Consider the following 23,948-nt stretch of genomic DNA (forward strand, 5'->3'; position numbering starts at 1 on the left):
CTTTAGCTTGGCAAAGTCATGAATGATGTCATTGTCATTCAGAGACCGGACGATTTCATTCCAGTGCTCACGAGGGACAAAGCACCGAGATGCTTTGGGGTCGTGGGGGAGCGGAGGGCATTTTTTACCTGGTTAGAAGAGAGAAGGAGCGTTCCCTGCTACACTTAGTGATCATTAGTGACAAATACAGCCGTAAGGCAGTTTCAACATTTGGGAAACATTCTATCACATTGGATTCAGTGTTCACTTGCTATATCCAAATAGATTTGCTTTCGTCATCTTTTCGCTCTATATCTGAGAGTGATGTGAACTCAACAAATTCTTTAGTAAAATCTAGTGGGAGATCGTCTGGGTACTTTTGACCCAGATGTCTGATACCTTCATTGACTTCAGAACTTGAAATGTTAAGGGAAAACGTGTCAGAACACTAAAGCTTTTGTCAATATTTTCATAAGCCTCAATCTGTTGTTCTAATGAACTCTTCAGTTGTCAATGATTGTGAGGAAGGTGTTAACTCTGAAGGCCTCCTTGTCACTGAATGAGTGGGCAGTTGCATCGTCATATCTCTTCTGTCTTTTGCAGCGTTTGGCTGACTCATGCTTAGCAGTCCCTGCAGCTCCCTGAAGTTCATACTCATTAAAACGATTCCTCATTTATTGAATAACAGTTCCAAGACTCCTCATTAGGTTTACAGCAGTGGACAGGTCAATTTGAGCACTTTGCAAGCTTAGACTGCACCTGCTGAATGGCTGAAGTATATCACTCCAGACCTCACACAAAACACCAGTTTCCAAAGTGCGCATTGCATCACTCAGGATCTTCGCATCTTTTCTTGTTGCTGATTTTTGAGATTCATCATCCTCGATGCTCTCTAGTGCTTCAAGGATGTTGGGGTATCCCAGAACAACTGCATTCACAGCTTCAGCATTGGCACTCCACCGTGTCCCTGAGAGTGATTTGGGCACTGGGCATCCCTTTGGTAGTGAATCATCCAACGACTGGTTGATGCAGAGAAAAACAGTGTAAAATTCTTGGACAAATCCAAAAAAAGGAACTGCTTCAACACAACATTCCATGGCAGATTGGCCAACATAGGGGTGTCAATTCTCCCACTAACTTTCTTTCGGGCATGGTAGCTGCTAACTGACGGTGTACACTGCTCACTCATTACATGATTGATAATGTAGGCAGTATTCTTCCAATCACTGAAGCCTTCGCAGAACATTCCCCACATTTTGGTATCAGAAAACAGGCGGCAATAAAAACAATCACTTCCTTTTTAAACGGTGAATAGATGAGACATTCTCACTTGCCAATCGGTTTGTCAGGCTTCACATAGTCAAACACTGATTTGGTCAGATAACGATTCTGATTGGTGTACTCTCGCTTTGTCAATGCAAAGTCACATCTAGACTCTGGCATTTCTGTGGGCCTGTCTCAGTCCAATAGGCAATGAGAGCTGGAGAAGTCGTGTCCCACCCGCCTGGATCGTTGGAGAAGGATATTTTTGTCTGACTATCACTGGGAATTTCTTCAGAGGAGTGGGGTGAGACTGCAGCTAGGGAAGTCACTGGAGGCTGTTCCTTTTCATCAGGCACAGCAGGTTCACTTGGGCTGGTATTTGCCTGGACTTCCTCACCACCACACTCAGTAGGAGGAAAAACACTAGGAGAGGAGGAGTATCTTTCAGCGCTACATCTTGTCTTTCTTTGGCCTCCTTCAATCTCTGCCATCCTCCTTTTTTTGACATGGTTTGTATTGTCCCGTGTAGGCCTACTGGGTACAAAGGTCAATACTGCTTGGGCCCACAGACACTCACTTAGCTCACACAGACAGAATCACAACCACCATAAATGGAATTGACAACGTTTATGGATTCATTTGTACAAAGCAATATCTAATGAGACAAAAATTTTCTGATGGCCCCACTACCGTTGCTCAGATGTTACTTCAATATGGAATAGAGGGCCTAAAGTGGGGCCTAAAAAACGGAGGGCCTATGGCTATAGTCTTATTACCTACGGGTTAATCCGGCCCTGCCTTCCGGGCCAGCTGCACAGCAGACCCTCTCTATTGGGTTTTGGAGAAAGGGAAAGGCTTTGTGGGTGACTAAATGGGAGGTGATTCTCACCGTTATTTTAGTGTTAATGTCTAGTTTGGACGGTCCTGACGCAGCAGGCTGGGCCCAATGCTGCAAAGTGTTGAGTCAATAGGAACCGAGAGCGCTGTGCATGTCTCTTTTACGCTGTGCCTATTTCAATGGCTGTGAAAGTAGAATAACCCGAAAGCAACAGACTGAATGAGCTCATCTTACACATGGACATCCGTGTCCTGGTTTAAGATCACTCCCCATGTCTGCCGGCCTGCACTGACCCAGGATGGCAATGCCTCGGTTGGTTGCAACCTTAACTCTGCTGCGGGTCCTGTCTCCAAAACGAAAGGACGTGGCTCCACATCTGTCACAAGTAAGATGGAGACCAGTAAAGCAAGAGACTCTACAACAATCTAACCTTTAATTCACCAGCGCTGGGAGGGAGACAAAAGGCGGGGGAGGGTGTTTGAATGCAGACAGCAGCCTCAGGCATTGTGGCTGGAAAACGTTGTCCCAGAGATCCTACAGATCTCAAAAGCATCCAGGAGTGAGTGAGCTGAGGCCCGGCAGTACAGAGCAGAGCCTGCAGCTCTTGACTTCCAAGGACAGGTGCAGAGCGCGCCACGCCAGCACGTACACCTCGTGCAGGCGGGAATCGGATCCGCTACCCCCCGAGGCAAAGCGACGTGTGTGGAAGTCTCTCCTGGCCTGCTCAGGTATTTGCTAGCGTAGTGGAATTGAAGGGCCAGTGTCTATTACCACAGAGAACGCGCCCGGGGCCCTGCAGTGCAACAGGGAAGTAAGAAGTTTGCTTTGTTGATATACAGCCTGACTGGAGCAAAACAGCCCAGTCCCCTCAGGAAACCAGATCTCCGACCCCTCAGACACAACCGTCACAGTGACGGGGCTCAACAGACACACCCAACAGGGCCCTTGTGGGGAGCTGGGGCGCTGAGCCCTCTCTCTCTACCCTCCCGTCCCCGATTCAGGTTGTTTATAATGACCTCCCTGTTTGTAGCACACACAGGATTCTCCAGTCAAACAAAAGAAAGGTCCCTTTCCCTCGCTCTCCCTTGTGAGAGGGGGTCAGAGGAGAAGAAGAGAGGCAAAGATGCCCTGTTTCTTAGGCAGTCAGCCTGGGACCAGCCCTTTGGGCTTGGCTGATCATCTGGCCTACTGTCTTCACCGGGGGGTGACTTCCAGCCCCTCCTCTGGGGGCACCCTGCTTTCCAGCTGGACCCTGCGGTGCCAGGGCGGCGAGGGCTGGCTGAGCAGTCTCTGGGGTCAGTCAGCTCTGAGGTGTGGCGATCCTCATCCCGGTCACCGCCCTTCCCTGTGGCAGGTTGTCCCTTTTCAAGCTCGCCCCTCCCGGCGGAGCAAGCCTTACAAGCGTCGCCTCGCTAGCGCAGAACGAGCCCCGAGGACGGCGCAGTCTCCTCTCCCCCCGAGCCAGGGCTTGCCACTTCACAGCCTGATTTCCCAACAGTGCAAGGCAGCTGCCTGCCGAGAACCAGGTCCCTTTGGAGCGTCCCATCTTGGGCGCTCCAAGAATCACTTCTGACAACCTGAGCTGGTGTGTCTGGCAGCCCTCCATTGCCTCCGTGTAGACAGTAGCGCAGGAGTTCTCTTTACCCTTCCCGTGCTGCTACTGGGACAGGGGGCTGGCATGGCGCAGGCTGGGAGCCAGTGGTACAGAGCCTTCTCCTTTGTGGTGCCCGCCTGTGGCTGCCCACCGTACAGACATTAGTACTGCGCGGCTCTCAATGACAACGAAGAAATGGAGCTGTTCCCAGCCCAGCATCGGCCGGGGGGGGGGGCGGGGGGGGGGGGCGTGTCTCTCTCTTCTTTGCAGCCCTTGGCCCCACTTTATTCTCTCTCACTAAACCACCAGCCAGGGCACTAACAGAGTCGGCACGAACGGCACCTGGTCCTGTGGGCATCCAGCGAGAATCCTGCTAACTTCACTCACATTTTTTAATCACCAAAGGAATAAACAGGAGAATAACCACGCTAGTGCAATGCTATGGATGTGATCTGAAATGCACAAATGTCAGGAAACTCAAAGATACGCTTCCCCCCCCCCAACCTGATCTCTGCCTGATCCACGTCTACGATATTTGCTTTCTATACGGGGATTAACGTTAATCCCTTTTATATAGACACACAGATTTTAAGGCCAGAACAGATCATTACGATCATCTAGTCTCACCTCTTACATAACAAATGCCAGACAATTTCACAGTCAGTCCTGTATCAGAATCATAATTTCTGTTTGTGTTAGAGCATTGCTGTGATAAAGTGGCTCGGGCTGGACTCAATGATTCCAAGTGATGGAGAATCTACCCTGCCCTTATGTGAGCTAGTTCACTGGTTAATTATCCTGGCTGTTAAACACTGACACCTTATTTCCAGTCTGAGTTTGAACAGCTTCGATTTCCAGCCATTCAATCTTGTTCTGCCTTTGGAAGGTAGCCAAGCAAAGGTGCTGTTGGAACCATAACCATGAATTCCCAGACTTTTGTGCCTTTGAAATCTCCTCCACTCTACCACACCATTTATTAAATCTTTGTTATTTAAATCCCCCGTTTTGTTTTGTATTTAAGACTTGTTTTCGATCACACACAAGAGCGCACAGTCACACCAATGTAAACACAAACAAAATGACCCTCATCACCAGCAGTGACTTATAATCCTTTATGACACTCCCCAGGGCTCTGTTACAGCACCGACTGTTTTGTCCATGTTTAGTAACCAGACCCATTCATTGTCACTCCACGGCGGTCTCACGCTGTCCGTCACTCACAGAACAGCAGCACATACACCATTCAGAGGTGATCCTCTTGGCATGTACATATTTCTATTCACACTCAAGTGCGACGAGCAAACAGTTGTGAGCTTGAAAACACCTCCTCTTCGCAGGCTTCTTCCTGCTCTTGCTCACTAAGCAAATAGTGTGATTGCTCTCAGCCTACCCATAATATTCACACAGCTGTCCCCCGATAAACCCTATCGTCAACCCTAGCTGCCATCAGTGTTTGCTATGGTAAAGAAGCAAGGCGGCATGAACCAGGAGAAGCACAGGGAAGGGGGCTACACTCCTAGGATAAAGGAGAGCTGTCACACTCACCTTGTGCCTCACTTTCCCCATCTGTAAAATGGGGGTAAGGATACTACCCTTTGTAAAGCATTTTGCGATGTGCTGATGAGAAGCGCTAGGTATTATCATCTCCAGAGCCATGGCAATCACTGATCACATACTAAAGCTACAGGTGAAGAAACCAGAGCAGTGTCAGCTACAACTCCAAATTGGAAAGAGAGGGATAAAAATAAACACTTGCCTGACAACCTATTGGAAAGTATCTCGAAGATTTACAAATGGAGACGCAAACAATGGCGTTTTTTTCCTAACGTGACACTAGCTGATCGAGTCCTTATAAGTAAAAGCACTGGTGATGACAGGACGAGCTGCCAGCTTCCAGAGAGCGGTGCAGCAAGACGTTCTACGTTCTAAATTCAGCCCTGGTTTTAAACTTCACTCGTGGTTTGTGCCAGGCTTGCTCTGGATAGGACCATTCCTCATGGGCCTGTGCGGTGTTTGGGTTTATCTGATCCTTTTGCAGGAGTCAAATGAAAGCTGAGCCGTGAGTCAGAGCCATGATTTTTAAATGATATAAACATCACATAAATCACCCTCCTTGCAGCTCTTGCAAACATTTGCGCTTTTTCTTTGGCCCGGAGTATGATTTGTGAGAGAAACAAAAGGCAAACTGGATACACATTAGGTGCCCAATCATGATAGGTTAATGATAGCCAAACAGAGGGTGCTACATTTAGTGTCATGTAGCATGGCCTGGGGCTGCTTATAACTAGGGCACAGGCTTGGAGGGGAAAGGGGGGGATGGGCAGGGAAGAGACAGAGAGATTAAAGTGTTCTAATTTTGGGTTCCCAGGCCAAGACCCTGAGGATCCCCAGGAAGCTCCCAGTGACTTCTGTTCAAGCTGTGTGCACTCAGCATTTTGGGAACCCTGGGACCCCGGTGTCTCAAGCAGAAGTACCCAGATTCTGAAATAGGCTTCCCTGATCATGTTTCTTTCCAGCCTTTCACCTCATGTTGTCACTCACATCCATGCTAAATGCGTGCAAAATGCAGCCATTCCAATCTGGGATCATTTACATGCACTTTGCATAGTCATTAACGGAGACACAAGTAGCAGGGCTATGGAGAATTATGCTCCCTGTCTCCAGTCCCATGATCAGGGCCAGAGACCATGCTCCAGTTGTGCTGTGGTCAATGTGCAGTTAATTCCAGGCATGTTTAGTGAGATGTGGTGATTTTTTACCATTATCAAGTGTCAAGTCTTCGGTTTGGAGAAGAAGAACGAATATCTAAGACCAGTCCTTTTACGGGGCTGCTTTCTGACATGTGTGCGCTGATTTGTTCCCTGGCTGATTTCATTTTCTTAGTCAGAAAGGAAAGTACCTTTTTAACAAGTGATAAATATGGACCCCGCAGACTGTGCCAAACACCCCTTATCTGCTCAGGTCGAGATTGCTGCCTCACATCGGAGGCTGAAAGATCCAGAGCCACAGAGAGACTCCACGCAAAGATACCACTACATAACACAGTTGTGAGATCAGTCCTGAAATTGCTGCACGCTTGAAACCCACACTGAATGCCACGGGAACGCTGTGCATGGACTGGGCTCCCCCAGTGCTGTCAGGAAAAAAAGAGTGGCAGCCTGGCTGTTAGAGATCATTGTTCATTTCCTAGCGGCCAGCCCTGCAAACCGAGCCTGGAGCACGGAAGTCAAGGAGGGGTCCTACTGGCTCACACGTCTCAGCCCCACAGATTCGGCAAGTGTCCCTTCCTTTCCTGTTGTACCGATGCACGGGCTAGAACAGAGTCCAGCGCCTTCCCCCAGAACCGGTTCAGCTCTTGTCTGCTCTTCTAACAGCAGCATAAGCAGAGGTCTGAATCAGCTTGCCCCTGCTGGCAGAAGAGGAGGGAGGAGACTTTCCAAGCAGACCATATGTGCCCTGATACACACGTAAGTCTTGCACGCAGGAGTAATTCAATGATGTTATCTTTGTCGTCTGAGTAAAGGGCAGCAGACGTACGATTCAGATGCCTATTTTAATGTTCTTAGTGTGCCTTACTCTAGAGGGATCATCCTAACTGGAACCTTAGTCATTAGCGGGAGGTGCTTGTGAGTCACTGGTGCGTGGGCAGCCGTGGCCTGGACTAGCCGTCCAGAACTCATAACCGCAGGTGCAGGCGGGCTTGTACTTGGAGCACCAGCCCTGCTGCCGCTATGCTGCTAGTGTTAGCGGGCTGGTAGCTAGCGCGAGTGTGCCGGTGCCCGCTGGGAACCACAGCCCCGCTTGCAGTGCAGACATAGCCTTAGAAACACCCAAGAGTGGGGTTTAGTTTTCTCAGGTTTCTGGGAGGGGCTTGGGCTGGTTTTGTGTTGTAATGCTAAGAATCCCCCAGTCCGGCTGTTCAACCTGACCCTTCTTGCTGCCTACACCGCCTGGCAGAAGGGTGACGGGGGTAAAACCTTCTGTCAGCCAGGGCCATGAAGGTACGGGAAGCTGGACTCACACAGGGCCAGGGGCCCACATGAAGCTGACGTCACTTCTCAGCCTAGGGGTAAACTGCAAAGGTAAGGAGCCAGTTCCTCAGCTGGTGTAACATGACGTCACTCCAAGTCAGTCCGATCAGTGGCGCTCGAGCCGGTGAGCAGGATCTGGCCAATGCTAAGTGTGCTGTGCCCCGGGCCGGCTTTCTGGATCTAGAGAGGAGCTGTCAAACCGGCACCTTCCACTGGCGCCAATTGCATGACAATGGAATATCGCTATGCAAGATACACAGGTATAGACAGAAACTGTCCCTGGAGCAAATGCGCCGCAGAGATTAATCACTGGGGTCCTTAAACGCCTCCTGCTATTTCTGACCTTAGCTGAAAAGTAACACGGATTATGGCACCGCAGCCGCACACATCCTCCTTACAGGTGAACGGCAGAGCCAAAATTAAAATTCAGTGAACTAAAACAGCTTGTAGCAGTGCTTAGTTTCTGACAGGGCTGAGCCCCAGCACCTCTGGGCCTGGCAATTCACAGCCCCAGCACCTCTGGCTTGCCGCATCAGTTATGAAAGGAAAAAAATTGCTTGAGCCCCAGCCCCTTTCATTACAAATTAAGCACTGCTTATAAGCAATTAAGTACAGGGCCTGATTCTCCTTTTGTTACACTGGTTCCATACCAACACAGCGCCAATGAAATAACTGGAGTTGCACCAGCATAAAACTGGTTTAAGGAGCAGAAAATCTGGCCTATCGTATTTCATTAAGCTAAATCATTAATTCAAGCTATAATAATGAAATACAGATTGAGTTAAAAATCTGCAAGTGCTTGGAAGAGAATTAAATCATGGACCATAATCTGGCAATGGATTTACAAAGGATAAATCACTTTTGGGGACTGAATTACAAATTTAGCAGCTGCAGCGAATACAGTAATTACAATACAGCGATTCCCTACTTGAAAAATGAATTCAAACTGCCTTCGATATGAACACTGTGAACAGACCAAAACAAGTGCGAAAGAAATAGCGGGTAATAAATCACAGTGCACCATGCTGCCGGGCGTTCAGGCCAGGCTCTTAACATTCCCGAAGATGTGGGAGGGAAGGGTAAGCAGCACTTCTGTTATCTTCATAACAGATAATCACAACGTTAGGAGGTGCTGCAAATCCCAGCGTGGAGACTGACAATACAAACAGAGCTAGAGGAATGAGAAATCTGAGCAGGAGAGAAGAAAATGATTCAATCTGAAACAATGCAGGGTCTGGGGAGAAATACGTGGAAACAGATATACCCAGTGAGGGGGAAATACGTGGAAACAGATATACCCAGTGATATGCTCTGGAGGATGGAGCATGAGCTTGCAATGAAAACCAACCAGCAAAGCAACCCAACAAAAGGCAATTCTGTGCACCATGCACGGAGCACTGGGAGTAGATGAACAGTTTGGGCTGGTACAAGGGAGAAATAAGAAAAATGGGATGAAATCAAGCAACAGAAAAACGTGGCAGAATGAGGAAAAGCTGCCCATCAGACTGAACACAGCGAAAGCCCTGTGTGCCAACCACTGAAAATCGGACTCGGCAAAGCACTTGAAAGATAGACCTGAGGGAGCACTGGCAAAGCGAGAACATCCCTACTTTCTACTCTTCTGCTTTCCCACACCAAGGAGATGCCATTGCTGAATGCATCCTGCAGGGAATTTTTCCCCATGGCTTCCAATCACCGACCTTTCCGCTGGGATTACAATGCGGATGGTTAAGCCAAACAGATGGCGGTTATGAAATATGGTGTACGATTTCAAGTGGCATCAGTCTCCAGTAAGTGCTCTACACTTCCAAATGCTTTCAGCGCACTAAACGTGAAGGAGCGTCCTCTTTCTGCAAGCCATTTACTAACAAAACACTACTCAAATGTACAGCAAGTACAAGGACGCTCACAGGAAAACCGACATCATTTTAACAGACTGATTTCTTTTGATCAAACCGAGCCCCTTACTATTCCTGGGAAAGCTCTGGGTCAGAGCATAAGCAGAAAACGGATTCGACCTCAGACTATCCACAGACACCAAGCCCTGACTCAAGACTGGGAGAGGTGACTCTATCAAAGGCAAAGATGAAGTGCATTGAACAGCTGCGCCTCACAGAAATAAAGGGGGCAGGGCAGGCACAGTCAGGGCAGAGGGGGTGAGCTAGCTGCAGGTTTCCCGGGCCTGTGGAAGGGATGCCAAAGCTCACCCAGGCCCCTCGCCACGCTGTCTGTCAGGCTCGCCACAGCGTGTTTAGGATGTAACTGGTGCCCGGTCCAGCTGTGGCCAGGCTGCAGGCGGCAGCGCCGACTACTCCCTTCGTGACACCCGCGCCGAGCACCAAGGAAAACCGCTGGCAGGCGGGATGGCGGCAGGGTTCAGGAGATGAAAAACAAGAGCAGGGGCTTCCCCAGGGCTCCAGCCGCTGCTGCTCCGGGGCCGCAGAGCAGACTCTCCCGGGGCAGAGACTCTCCGCCTTCGTCCTCGGAGGCACCTGGCGCGGAGGGAGCCATGGGGCCGGCCCGGGCCCCGCAGCCCCGGCTATTTATAGAGCCGCTGCGCTGCGCTCGGCTCGGCCCGGCCGGGCACAGCTGAATATTTTGCCCAGATATGGGCCGGGGCGGCGGGGCGCCTGCCGGGGCCGGGAGCCGCGGGCGGGGCGCAGGGCGCGGCGCTTACCGGGGCGCGGGGCCGGGTCGGGGCGCACGGCGCGGGGCGCACGAGCTGCTGCGGCCGCGTCCTGCCGGAGGCTGCCGGGGGCGCTGCCCTGCGCCGCGTCCTGCCGGGGGGGCGGCTCCGAGCGCGGCCAACGCCGCCGCCTGCCACGCCTGCCACTCAAGCGGGGGGCCGGGCTCCGGGAGCGCCGGGAGCGCCGGGGCCGCTCCGCATCCCAGTCCCCGGCCCCAGCCGGGCCGGGCACCAGCGCCTCTAATCCCCATCCCTGATAACAGCCCAGCCCCCCCGCCCCACCTAATCCCCGGGTGTCATCCCGCCCCACCTAATCCCCTTCCCACAGCCATGTCAGCCCCAGCCCGGCCCTCCACATCCCTCCTCCCAGCCTCCGCCGCTCCCCTATTCCCTGAGCCCGCCCCACACAGCCCTTAGCCCCGTCCCCCGCCGCCCCACTGCCCGAACTCCCAGCCCAGTCTTCTCCCTCCACTCTCACCTCTGACCCCCCCCATAATCCCACCTCCAATGTCCCAGCCCCCCATTCTCTTCCCCCGCCCTCATCCCACCTTCCAACTCCCTTGCCAACACTCAGAGCTCATCCCACTTTCCAGCCCCCTCATCCCCCCCCAGCCCTCCTCAACCACCCTCCACCCCCACCTCTCCTCTCCCCCCCAATCCACCGACCCTAATCTCACCCTCCCACCCCCACCCCTCCCCCTTACCCTCTCCTGAAAACCCCCCCTCCAACCCTCCCACTGTCTCTCACCCCCCTGCACACACTGCTGCCTTGCCCACTCACGGGTGCAGATGGAAATGGCAGTTCTGGCTTAGTGCCTGGGGTGCTCCGGGAAAATGCAAACCGCAGTTCTCTGGCCAGCCCTGTCCTGCCTGGGCAGAGCACCTGCAAAGAGCTATTCTAAAACCTGCTTCACTATTTAAACACGTTTACTCACTTTCAAGATCTGGCCTGCCGCCCATGGTGAGGCACGCTGGTGGGCACTGTTAGAGTCAAAACCATGTTCAGAGTCGCCTTCCCGGCTGTTGCGAGTGACCCACGGTGTATCCCAGACTTTTCTCGAGGCGACTGGGGTGATGGTCACAAGATTCCATAAAGGGCAGCGTCTAAGGCATCTGAGCGGCCCTGTACAGGGGTGGCCCACTTGCCTCTTGAGGAAGGTCCTAGAAAAGGTGGCCCCACCCCCTTCTCTCCTGGCCAAAATGAAACAAAGCGACTTGCACGTAGGACTGTTTGAATTCTGACCCCTGGAATTGATTAGGGCTGAGTTACGGCAAACGGCCCTACTAAACTACCACTTAGTGAGACTCGACAGCGGCTTTCTGAGCCGGGTTCTAGCCAGGAGAAAGATTACACACCATATGCTAGCGTGGGAGAAAGGAGAGAGCAGGGAGTAATCATTGCTGTTAGACACAGCTTACTATCGTCCTGTGAAAGCCCCCCGGCTGTGTCTGTTTGACTCAGGCCGCTCAGAGTGTACACACACACACAAAAACAGTTTCAGCACACTGTTTAGTGTTCATACGCCTACCCTTCAAGCTAGCGCCAAAGACAAGAAGGTTTTCTGCCAGCAACATGAAGAAGAGATTGAGAAAACCTCACAGAAACGAGACCATTATAATACTCAGCAACTTCAATGCAAGAGTTGGATGTAGTTGTGAGACTTGGCCAGGTATTCTGGGCAAACAGGAAATCGGTAAAATGAATGAAAGTGGCCCGAGTGTTAGATTTTGACTTGCACAGAGTTCTGTGTGTTACCAACACCTACTTTGCTGGGAAAAATTGTAAGGAAGACATCGTGGAAACATCCAAGATCTGGGCACAGGCACCAATTAGATTTAGTACCGACCAAGTGCAACCACCTGAAAAAAATCCTGCACACAAGATCTTATATCTATAGGCAACAGTCAATCCATAGATCATATGATTTCCCATAATTCTACATCAGTTAAAAACTCTGCTCCGCTGAAAGAAAGCTTCCTTCTGGCTTTAGATTTAAAAAGCCCACATGTAACAGGGTGTCACCGAACCTGCACTGCTTCCGCGCTCACACAGTCACTCAGAGACGCCAGGGTTCAGTAACCCCTGGTGCAGGTTTATTTACAGGTTGTGCTCTCACCACCTTTTCCCAGACACAGTTTGCCCTTTTAGCATCTGCACCCAGGAGACAGAGCTACTGCTCTGCTTCTACTCTCTGGCTCCCTCCCCTGCCTTCCTTCCTCTCAGCTCTTTATGCAGCCCAGGCTAATTGGGTGGGCAGCTCTCTCCCATTCTCTAATCAGGTGCAGGCTTTCTCCAGCCAGCTCCAATTTACCTCCCTAAATTGAAGCTGGCCTGACAGCTGACTTAGCAGTTCTTGCTCAGCACCTTGTCACACAATGTCATCCCCAAAATCTAAGGTTTTGTTGTTGTTTATTTGCATAAAAACCATGCAAATGGACAAGATTCGGACCACAAGCAAACCTGTGCGGGTGTTCGGAGTCTGGTTCTCCTGCTGTTGGTGCTGCAACGGGACCAGTCACAGAACTGTGCACAAGGGAGACCCAAACCATTCCGTTATTAACAGGCAGGGAACTGATTTCCTAGCCAGAGAAGAACACAAGCATCAGGGGAAAGATATTTACAAGCTTCTAAATGTACAGCAAGTAATAAAAGACATTTTTACAGCTGGTGTGTCCTTTAATGGACTAAAGTCTGTGTAACATACCACACAGGTTATGCAAAGTATAATTCCTGCCTTAGCCCCTGGAGTTAACACACCAGGTTCTCCCACTGACCCTTCCTTCCTGGGAATTTTTAAGACTTATAAATATCTTTAAAGTAAAAAATACTAGAACTGTTCCACATTCCTGTGGGACTAGGAAAAACAGTGTGGTTATTTCTCCAGAGGAATTCTGAAGGTGATCACTTAGTAAACTCTGTTAATCAAGCTCCTTTAACAGTCCTGCCGCTGTTACATTCAGAAAAACTCGCTCAAGCACTGCTGACAACAACCGAGACCTTGCAGAGGAGAAGTATGAATTAGATCATCTCTCATGTCTCTGCCCTTGCTCATTTCTGTGATTCTGTGGTAACTGAAAGGGCGGATCAAGTAATAGAGCTTTTGTTTTCAGTGCGTTTCTTAGCTCCCATACTCATGGAAGGAGTCTACTTCCACCGGCTTTCTTCACCTTCAGAGGACTCTGGGCATGAGGGACAATGGGCTCAGTATGAGGTGGGGGGAGCCCTTGCCCACTCAGACACTTGGCGCTGGTCAAGAAAGGAGCAAGCTTTCAGGCACCGATGCCACCAACTTGCTAGGAATTCTCGTTACTCTTGTCCTGCATGCTGCTAACACAAGAGTCTCTCTGCCTCGCCACCCAGAATGCTGTGGTATAGCCTAAATGAGAGGTATTCTGATGCTACAGTCCAATAGGTCAGCCTGGGTGCACTCCCAGCCATGCTTTCGACAGCAGTGGATGTGTGTGTAAGCCCACATTTCTCCATCATGGTTTGGTTATATTATTGTGTCTCCTCTTTTTCTACAGCTGCCTTCTCTTGCAGCCCCAAAGTAAATTTCATCCAAGCTGTGAAAAAGGTGACATGGAGTCTCCTACTGAAGGAAGTTTCATGCTGGTCTCTTCTGATGCTGGAGTTTGCTACAATCAATGGATGTTTCCTGCAGTCTCCTCCCCCTGCTGTCTTGATGTCCTGTTTCACTTCTATGTAATTTGCATTTCCCTTGTCTCACTCTGCCTTGGAGATGCCTTCCAGATGGCAGATCCACATTCCTTTGTCTAAGGTGGGGTACCTGTGACCCTGCCTGGCAGACACACTTTGATAATGGAATTTCCAATGTTTGTAATTTTGAATTTGTCCTCCGTACAGACACCGCACAATCATACCTTGTAGATACAGGTTAGGACAGTGAGATGAGATACATCAACTGCTCAGATGACAGACTCACGACCCTTGCCCTCTTGCCTTGGGATGCTCTTGGGGCTACAATCCCCTCTGCCAACAAATCCCACCTCCATCCCACGGCTAACGTGAGCCAACAACCCCAACAGCAAAGTTTCAGTATGTTTGTATTACAGCAAGTCTGCCAGGAATTTTGAGCAACCAGGCAGGTGTCCAAGCCCCTGCCAATTATTGGGATGGATGGTCAATTGTTTTGGCTTATTGCATTTAGGAGGCCTTTGCAGAAACTTATCATCACTAAGGCAAAGCCGGGAGGGGAGCAATCACAAGGAGTGGGCCTTACTCTCTATCCTCCCTGACCTGCTGGCCTGTGTGTCTGTGAAAAACAGGAAGTCTGGATATATTTTAGGACTGTTGGAACAGGGAAATGTACTGGCAGACTAAGATCTTGAAACTTCTTAATTATTTTTTTTAAGTGACACGTTTCTGTAACACCTGCTTTTTGCTTAAGGATTGATTTTATTTGGTCAGCTATGTAACATTTTTGATTGACATGTCTCTAGCTTTTTGAGCATAAGAATTGTGGGTCTGGTTCAAGCAGATCATTTCATGGACACATTGGAAAGATCTCCAGCAGCAGACAGGAAGGCTGGCCACCGGAAACCTGCTGCTGAATCACCTGGAGACTGCTCTGGACTCATGTAACTATAACCTATTGTGTTTGTATATACTTGAGCCTAAAGGCAAAGATTTTGAGTAAAGCCTTTTTTGTGAGAGTGCTGGAGACTAATAAAGTGAAAGCTTTAAGTGAAAGCACTTGATTGTACGATCTGTGCCAACCACATAGCAGACAGAGCTGCTATGTTTCCCATGGTTTATTTCCCAATACTGCCTCACAAGAGAGTAAAGTTACCAAGAGCTTTGGGTTTAAGGAACTCTGGGTAACACCACCAGCTAGTGCCCTCACTCTCACAGTCGCCCCCAAATAAACTCTACATACTGCTTATGTTAAAACTCCAGTGACCCCACCTACAGCAGAAGTGGCTTTACGGGAAGATCCAAGACTTATTACAAAAAGATGTCCTTGGAGACTTGGAAGGACTTGCCACCCTCCACTTCCCTTTGAGACACTTCAGTTACCCCCTATGCATGTAGGGGCTGGAATAACGGGTCCTGCTTTGGCTGTCTGATGAAGCCAGAATTGCATTAATCATCCAAACTCCAGGAGTGTGAGATGAAGTCCTCCCATTTGGCCATTGTCCCTGGACAACTCCAAATGCACCTGGTGCCCCATCGGCGTAGGCTGGGATTAGTGCACCTTTGAAAGGACTCAGTGGTTGTCTCTCTCTCCCCAACCCCCGTCTACCGAGTCCTGAACGTGTCACTTGAGAGCTCTCCTCACACTGTAAGGCAGGCATGGGTGGGGATGTGAAGGAGGTAAGGTAATGGCTTGATGCTTTTCTAGATCTGGGGCCAAGAGGAAGCAGCATAACTGAAGGAGTTAGGTGTGTAAACTGGAACAGAGAACAGGACAGGTGAACAGCAGGCAGGGTAGGGCCCCTAACAGATGGGTGCAGATGATGTCTGGAAAGAAGTCTTCCCTGGAAAGTGAAGGATCGAACGTTCCTATTGAGATTCAGAAGATTCATGAACAGTGCAAAGATGATAGATCATCCACCTGGAGCCGGTGAAGGAAAGCCACAAGCACTAGAAGGAGACAAGCAGTGCCACCCAGTGAAAGCCCAAGCCACCACTGCTGAACCAGGACACTTTCCAGAGATATAAAGGCCCAGCGGACAGCACAAGGACTGAATGAGGACCACAGGACTATTATCCACTGCTACTGACTAGCTAGATAACCCATGGACAAGCCATCACCTCAGAGCGTACTGTGAGGCTCAGTGAATGTTCGTTGTAAGTCAGTCTCTAGGCTGATACGTCAGGTTCTTTCTACTTTGAAACATTAGCCCATAAGCCATTTAACTCCTTACAGAGATGTGGATCATTCCCCTTCAAAGATCCGATACCGCAAGCAGTGCGGTAAATCTCTCTGAATCCTTCAGCTCTGTAGAGCGAGATGGCCTCGTGCGACATGTTCCCCTGCATGCACTGGGGAGGTGAAGTGTGTGCAGTGTGATGGTCTGTGTAAGAGGTGAAGGACTGAGGCTTTGAGGAAATTTCTCTTAAATATCCTCTAGTGTACAGAAGGGACATATCCATTTACAGTGACCGGAACCCATGCTGTATTTACCATTCCCCAAGAGGGACGGTAAATTCCCCACATATAGAAAATGTCAGCAGGATCAGCCCAAGGTAAACAGAAGCTCTGGTACACATGAAAACCGGGGGACTCTAAAACGTCTTGTAAAGTAGGTTTTCAGCTGGGAATACACCAACCTACTGGAAAGTCTCAAAACCCACACATCTAACAGCAGACTAAGAAGCGCTTAGTGGAAACCATTCTTGGGCCCTGCTCAGTATGTCACAGATTGACCTCTGGAACTCTCTCATCCATTGCTGGGTGGCATCAGGAAGCGACCTGATTGCCCCATGTTCCCATGCCTATAAGAAGGCCACTCATCTCCAAGGAGTATTAGTTCCAGAAGCTGTTCAGAGACATAGCTGGAGTATGCACAATCAGTGCAGAGGGAATTAGAGTGTCCTATATCCAATGAAGAGGGAAAGAATTGAGGGTGTGTGTGGGGGGAGAAAAGCTAGCGAGAGGCATGCCAATGATCAAGAACAATAGACATCATCTGAGCAGACTACAAGAAGCTGCTGGCTTTTTGGGTTTTGTTTTGAAGTGGGAGGAAAAAGATTGTTGGAATGCATTTTTTCACCCAAATGCGAAGCAAGGTGTTTGCAGCATTCACAATGCCCAGTTTTTCAGATGTCGGGACATATGGAGGCTGGTATGCTTATGCCCTCTATATGCAAAAACAAGTACAAGTACACTTACATTCTGCACTCAGGGATACGATATTTCTGAAACTATCAACAAATGAGGAATCATTTCAGATGTGATGTTTGTGTTCATTAAGGAGGAGAATAGCTGTGAAGCAGAATTTAACAGTTTGTAAATAAACTCAAATTTTGACCAGCTTCAACTCCATTAAGTTTGAGAAGCCTTAAAAAATAAAAAATCCAGCAGGAAAATAAGGCAAAAAAAATCACCAATAATTCTTATTGATAAATAACCTTTTATTTAATCTGTATATTCACCCCCAACATTCTAACACTACAGTAGTAAACAAAGTGCAAGATCTCTGAAAGTCAATTCAAAGAAAACAAACAAAAACTTCTGTTAAGTATCATCACAGAACACAAGCGTCAGATTTTTCAAACCTACCACCTTCATACATTCGAGGCCATGTAAGGACAGTTAAATTTCTCTTCAAAAGCCTGCTACATTTTCTTTTATTGCTGAAGAATCTGAGTTAGTTGCTCTACTTTCAGAAGGAGTGATTAATTCACCTTTGAAAGCTCCACAAAATATTGCGACATAAAATCATGAATCCATATATCAGTGTCTGGTAGTGAAGTGTCCACTAAGTAGGTCACTATTTTTCGATCCCAGGAGTTTGTGCTTTCATTAACAGCTTGTATCAGTGCCACCAGGGGTTTCTTCTCGACATGATTTCGAAACACTATTGATGCCTCTTCTGACCACTGTTGGCACTTCACTCCTAGGACAAATATAAAGCAAATATAAAGCAAATAAGAGGATTTAAAGACTGATTTAAGTTTTTTTTTTTTTTTTTTTAAACAAAACAAGATTCTTAGTAATTCTATACATGAGGAAGTAGAAGACACTCAAGGTGGTGCTATTAAAGACAGTAATGATCATAAAACTCTGTAAAAACACTTCAAGCCTCACTCACTTCCCACTCTTGTAGCAACTGCCCCATTCCAACGATGGGAGAGATGTGAAAGTTTTGGGGTAGAAAAGAGTAGAATACAGGTACAGAGGAGAGTAATGGTGCATGGAAACAAAAGGGAAACATGGGATACAAAAGGGACAGAATAGAACTGAGCAAAAAGACAGTATTGCATGGGAGAGCACCAGAGAGGAAACAGCAAATGTTGAAGAATGGGAGGAAAGAAGATATTGGCCTAGACAGTCACGTCTACAGAGTAGCTGGAAAGCAGGCTTGACTATCTACCTGGTAAATTTCCCGGGCCAGAAGAATCCTTGGACAGCATAGGAACGCTCTTATTCAGATTGAATAGCACCCAACACAGGGTGGATGGACAGACTGCAGCTGCACTCCAAAAATAACCCGACAGGCATCGCAGCCCCTTGGCAACATAGCCAGCTGGAGTAGGCTAGAGCAGCCTCAAGCCCATCTAAGCCACACGAGAGTGGAGGACCCGCTCTAGGATCAGACACCCACAAACTGCTCCTTTGTGCCCCCTTGCACCCAATACATACTAGGCACTGCTGAAAGCTGGGCCACTACTTTTCAAACACACACAATGGAGGAGAAAGAAGCAACTGTAATTAAAGCAAATAGACAAGTGAGAAAGCGGTGCGGGTTACAGAATGAGTTGGATGGAAGGAGAGGGGAGCCTAAAAGGGAACTTGTTGCTTTTTCCCTTCCCTAATGAAAGTTATTTGTTTATTTTTGCTCATGCATTAGTGGTGCTTCCCTGGATACTTAACTGAGTAAATAGCAATATTATTGACTATGCTGGATGCCAGAGATCAGCAACCAGAGAAAGACAGGAAATTAAAATTCACCTAAATAAACTTAGTTTAGGCAGGGCACAAAAAATGATGGTTGGCCCTCCAAAAAAATCACAGAATCATAGAAGACGAGGGATGGAAGGCACCTCAGGAGGTATCTAGTCCAACCCCCTGCTCAAAGCAGGACCAACCCCAACTAAACCATCCCAGCCAGGGCTTTGTCAAACCACACCTTAAAAACCTTTGAGGATAGAGATTCCACCACCTCCCTAGGTAACACATTCCAGTGCTTCACCACCCTCCTAGGGAAAGTTTTTCCTAATATCCAACCTAGACCTCCCCCATTGCAACTTGAGACCATTGCTCTTTATTCTGTCATTTACCACCACTGAGAACAGCCTAGCCCCATCCTCCCTGGAACCCCCTTTCAGGTAGTTGAAGGCTGCTATCAAATCCCCCCTTATTCTTCTGTTCTGCAGACTAAACAAGCCTAGTTCCCTCAGCCTCTCCTCAGAAGTCATGTGCTCCAGCCCCTAATCATTTTTGTTGCCCTCCTCTGGACTCTCTCCAATTTCTCCATATCCTCTCTGTTGTGGGGGGCCCAAAACTGGACACAATACTCCAGATGTGGCCTCACCAGTGCCAAATAGAGGGTTATAATCACTTCCCTCGATCTGCTGGCAATGCTCCTACTAATGCCATTAGCCTTCTTGGCAATTAGGGCACACTGCTGACTTATATCCAGCTTTTTGTCCACTGTAACCCCTGGATCCTTTTCTGCAGAACTGCTGCCTAGCCACTCTGTAGCAGTGCATGGGATTTTTCCGTCCTAAGTGCAGGACTCTTCACTTGTCCTTGTTGAACCTCATCAGATTTCTTTTGGCCCAATCCTCCAATTTGTCTAGGTCACTCTGTATCCTGTCCCTGCCCTCCAGGATGTCCTACCACTCCCTCAGGTTAGTGTCAACCGCAAACTTGCTGAGGGTGCAATCTACCTCATCCTCCAGATCATTAATGAAGATGTTGAACAAAACCGGCCCCAGCACCGACCCTGGGGGGGCACTCCGCTTGTTACCAGCTCTGCCAACTACACACCAAGCCGTTGATCGCTACCTGTTGAGCCGGATGATCTAGCCAGCTTTCTATCCATCTTATAGTCCATGCATCCAACCCATACTACTTTGACTTGCTGACAAGAATACTGTGGGAAACCTTATCAAAAGCTTTGCTAAAGTCAGATTTTAAAAAGATGGTTATGAGAGTATTCTGGACAATGAGAACACAAGTTTTGCAGTCAATGGAAACTATACAACATTACCTTCATGCTTACATCACAGAACCTGAAAAATGTCAATTTTATTTCCCTTTTCCCCCTGAAGGGCTGCTCCCAGGGCTAGGTCAGACCTATCTCCAGGGACCGCCCTGCCCTCCTCACGTCTGCGCTGCGTTTACAGCTGTGCTCCCAGGCAGCAGACCTGGAGCTTCCTGGAGCTGGGGAAGGTTCCCAGAGGTGGCTGTGATCCAGATCCTGGAATGGCCCCTGCAGGGGAAGAGGAAATCCCATAGCGGCTGGAGTCCAGCGCATGGCAGGGGAGTGGGGCTCCTACAATAGCCAGATTTCATGGGGGAGATCAGATTTCATGGTCCGTGGGGTGTTTTTCACCACTGTGAATTTGATAGGGCCCTACCTACAGCTTTGTTCCCTTACACCAATATTCTTACCCACTTGATGCCCTTCTATTTAGAAAATGTTATCCAACAAATGTACAAACACTTGCCACCTACCTGCAAGCTGCGCTGTTATAGCTTGAAACGGCAGTTTTCTGAACGCGTCCATTAGAGGCTGTACATGCCTAATGCTGACAAGCTCATGTTTACCATAGTCCAGCTCATATACGGACACCAGCCCGTTTGTCAGAATTCCTTTTATTAGCACCCTGTGCCACCTAAATGAAGGTGAGAAAAAGAAAAAGGGTAGATTTAAAGTGTGATTCATGCAGAGCAAATGCAATCAGAAAATGCTTTAATTAAGATTAGCTAGAAGAATGTAACACAACAAAACTGAATAAAAAACCCATGAAAAATCTGAACGTTTTGTTTGAGAGTGACAAAAATTGAAATAAGAATGAGAGAGACGAGGTGGGTGAGGGACTATCTTTTATTGGCATTCTTCAGGTCTGGGCTGTGTAAGAGCTCTATGTAAGTCTGAAGTCTTGTCTCTTTCACCAACAGAAATTGGTCCAGTAAAAGATATTACCTCACCCACTTGCCTCGCTAATATTCTGGGACCAACACAGCTACACATCACTGCAAACATGAAATATGAATTGTTTTTCATTTTCTGGAGTCTCCTTTACTGCCTCCCTCACTGGAAAAAAAGAGGGGAGAGAGAACAGTAGAAAAGGGTGGAGAAGTGGGATGGACAGTCCATTTTTTTCCTCCCCACATTCTTTTTGGTTTGGAAAGCATTTTTTTTAAATGAGGGAGGAGGAATAGAAAAGTAGGAAAAACCCCAAATGCAAAAACTGAAAAATAAATTTGAAAATCAAAAATTTGTTTTACAAATTTTCCATTGAAAAATGACAAGAAACCCATTTTTCAAAACAGGAAAATCTCAACTGAAAAAATATTGATCAGTTCTAGGAAACAAGTACACCAAGTGCCTAGCCCATATCAAAATATTATAGTGGCATCATGGCAGAGGTGAGTTTTAAGGAGTGATTTGAACGGGGAAACCGAGGCTTTGCAGGCATTTACAAGGAGCTCCGTGGGCAAGAGTTTCTGGCCATTTTGCTGGCCATCGTGGAAAGTGTTTTTGGTGCCCCCCATGGAGTGGCAAAGCAAAAAACCGCACGGCTGGCCAATCAGCACCCTCTGGACATTGGCAGCCGGGGTACCAACCTGCCCCTAGAATTTGCCCTGTCCCTGGCACAGCACAGGAATGCATAGGAGACAGCATGGAAGAAGTCACATGTACAACAACAGTTTACCTATTTGCACAGCATGGATGGACATTGACTGCTTCATGTCATCCATGAAATGATAGACATTTTAGTGCTTACAAAAATTTTACCTAAGTCCCATTTTTTTCCAAAAAGTGACTTTAGCTAAGTCTCAATGAAAGTCAGTTGGACTTAAATACAATTTTTTAAAGTGCATAATAGATAGGATACATATACGTCATCAAGGGCCCTACAAGGGAAAAACAAGTAGATCGTGTTGGGTGAGGTTGAAAAGGGGGAGTCGGTGGAAGGGGAATAACATGGATGAAGCAACAAGGCAGGAAGATTTCTGATTGATGATTTAGATGAATAAAAATGCACCCTTCATGAGAGCTCTAGGCACATGTACAAGATGACTTTTGAAGACCCCCAACATGTATTTTGGAACAGTCGTAGAATTTGTATGAAGTGTTCTTCCACAAACTCTTACCTGCCTTTTGAATGCTCAGATTAGAACGGATGATAAATACTACTTTAAACAGAGACTTTAGATTGTTATAACGAAGCTGAAATAGCCCATTTGACAGAAACAGTTGTGATAAAATCTTATACCCACAGTGATATAACCAGCAATCAAGGGGGCAAATAATTTGTATGTGAATTTACCGCTGGCAGAAAGTGCCTGATTGACAGGCCTGTGGCTAATCTGAGAACTTCAGATCAGGTAAAGCAGGAACAGAAGCACAGTGTTTCAATCACGGTGTTCCAACACTGACCTGGAGACACAGAGTCTACAATCTCATTCACCCTTTGGTCTGAGACTGCTAAAAGGTAGCAGAGATTACTGACAGTCTGAAATGTGGACACTTTCCCTCGGGAACTGGGGTGAGGCCAAACGTTACCTAGAAATGCATAATTCATGTCAATCTAACTTTGACAAGATCAAGCATCAATCAAGATTTCTCAGTGCACATCTCTAATGCTAGTGCAGGGCATTTGGACCCTGTAAGTATCACTGTAGACAACAGCCTGCCTCAGTATCATACAGAACTTTTATGAAAGCATCTACTTACTTATTTTCTACTTTAGCAGCATACAGCTTGTTCTTCTTAACAGCAACACGTCTCTCCTCTGCCATACTGTAGTAGAGAATCATTTCTTCCATGAGGACTTCTAGGTTATGTATCTCTTGCCAAGGCTGGACAACAAAGTGACCAGGGTGGCAGGCCACTGAAACGTAGACATCTATGTGCTCCCCAGGTTTTGGTAAGGGTAGAGGAGGTGGCATGTCAACTGTAGGCACCACACTGCTGGGTTCTGGAGCAGGCTTGACTGATTCCATGAGGCCTAGGCCAATTAATTCTGGAGCAAGAATAGCATCACTTTTCCCTTTTATAGGGCTAGCTCCACTGGGAGCAACACTCAAGACGACATCCTTCTGATGCTTCCACAGTTCTGCATGCATGATCTGTCGATTGATGCTTCGATCAGGGTCTGGGAAGCTCTTGGGAGTAAATAAGTAAATATGTGCAATTCCCTTTGAGACATCCAGTTTAACAACCTTTAAAGGAAAGAAACAAAGTAAACTTCAGCTATTAAATGCATCTGCATCTTCAATTTTGTGTAAAACAAGATTAAAGCATTTTACAGGAGAAAGGAATGGTTACATTAATAGTAATCTATTTTGAAATAAAACTCTTTAAAAACTTGGCACAAATAATTTACTGCTAAGGTAAAACTAACAAAAGTGGACAAAGGTACTCACTCACAATGGCTGAAAACAGCAAGTACAGCAGACTACTCAATATGGAAGAGTAGCAGTAACACCATTGAGGGTGGGTTCCGTTTTGCACTTAATGCAAGAGTTCAGCCTCTGGGTTTTGTAACGAAAGTGTGTGTTTGCCCCCAGCTTATAGCACATCCTCAGAGTTTAGGATTTTCAAGTAAATCTGTTAATTTGAGTTCTAAACAATTAAAAATTGACCTTAAAGGTCTCATTTTGAATCTCAATTTTTCAGACCCCCCACCTA

The 23,948-nt window shown here is 47.8% G+C and overlaps 2 protein-coding genes across 7 annotated transcripts in view; both read right to left on the reverse strand.

Moving 5' to 3' along the window:
* TMOD1 (tropomodulin 1) overlaps positions 1-10,510 on the reverse strand; it is a 39,183-nt gene extending 28,673 nt beyond the window's left edge. Inside the window, exon 1 of one of the 4 annotated variants that reach the window (XM_067553331.1) lies at positions 10,383-10,506. The gene's annotated coding sequence lies outside the window, so the exon portion shown is untranslated. Of the gene's footprint in view, positions 1-2,314; positions 2,380-9,912; positions 10,175-10,382 lie in introns of those variants that run through there. The other 3 variants (XM_067553332.1, XM_067553333.1, XM_067553334.1) reach the window with 3 other exon arrangements.
* Positions 10,511-17,469: 6,959 nt separating this feature from the next.
* Positions 17,470-23,948, reverse strand: part of TDRD7 (tudor domain containing 7) — an 81,548-nt gene continuing 75,069 nt past the window's right edge. For all 3 annotated transcript variants that reach the window (XM_067553336.1, XM_067553337.1, XM_067553335.1), the window contains exons 15-17: positions 22,992-23,479; positions 20,762-20,922; positions 17,470-17,975 (exon numbers count right to left, since the gene is read on the reverse strand). In XM_067553336.1, the coding sequence (XP_067409437.1) occupies positions 17,755-17,975; positions 20,762-20,922; positions 22,992-23,479 (870 nt within the window). In that variant the 3' untranslated portion in view covers positions 17,470-17,754. The remainder of the gene's footprint in view (positions 17,976-20,761; positions 20,923-22,991; positions 23,480-23,948) is intronic.

The sequence above is a fragment of the Emydura macquarii genome, unplaced genomic scaffold (assembly GCF_026122565.2).
Source record: "Emydura macquarii macquarii isolate MOO-44397 ecotype Brisbane River unplaced genomic scaffold, CSIRO-AGI_Emac_v2 contig_1451, whole genome shotgun sequence".
NCBI lineage: Eukaryota > Metazoa > Chordata > Testudines > Chelidae > Emydura > Emydura macquarii.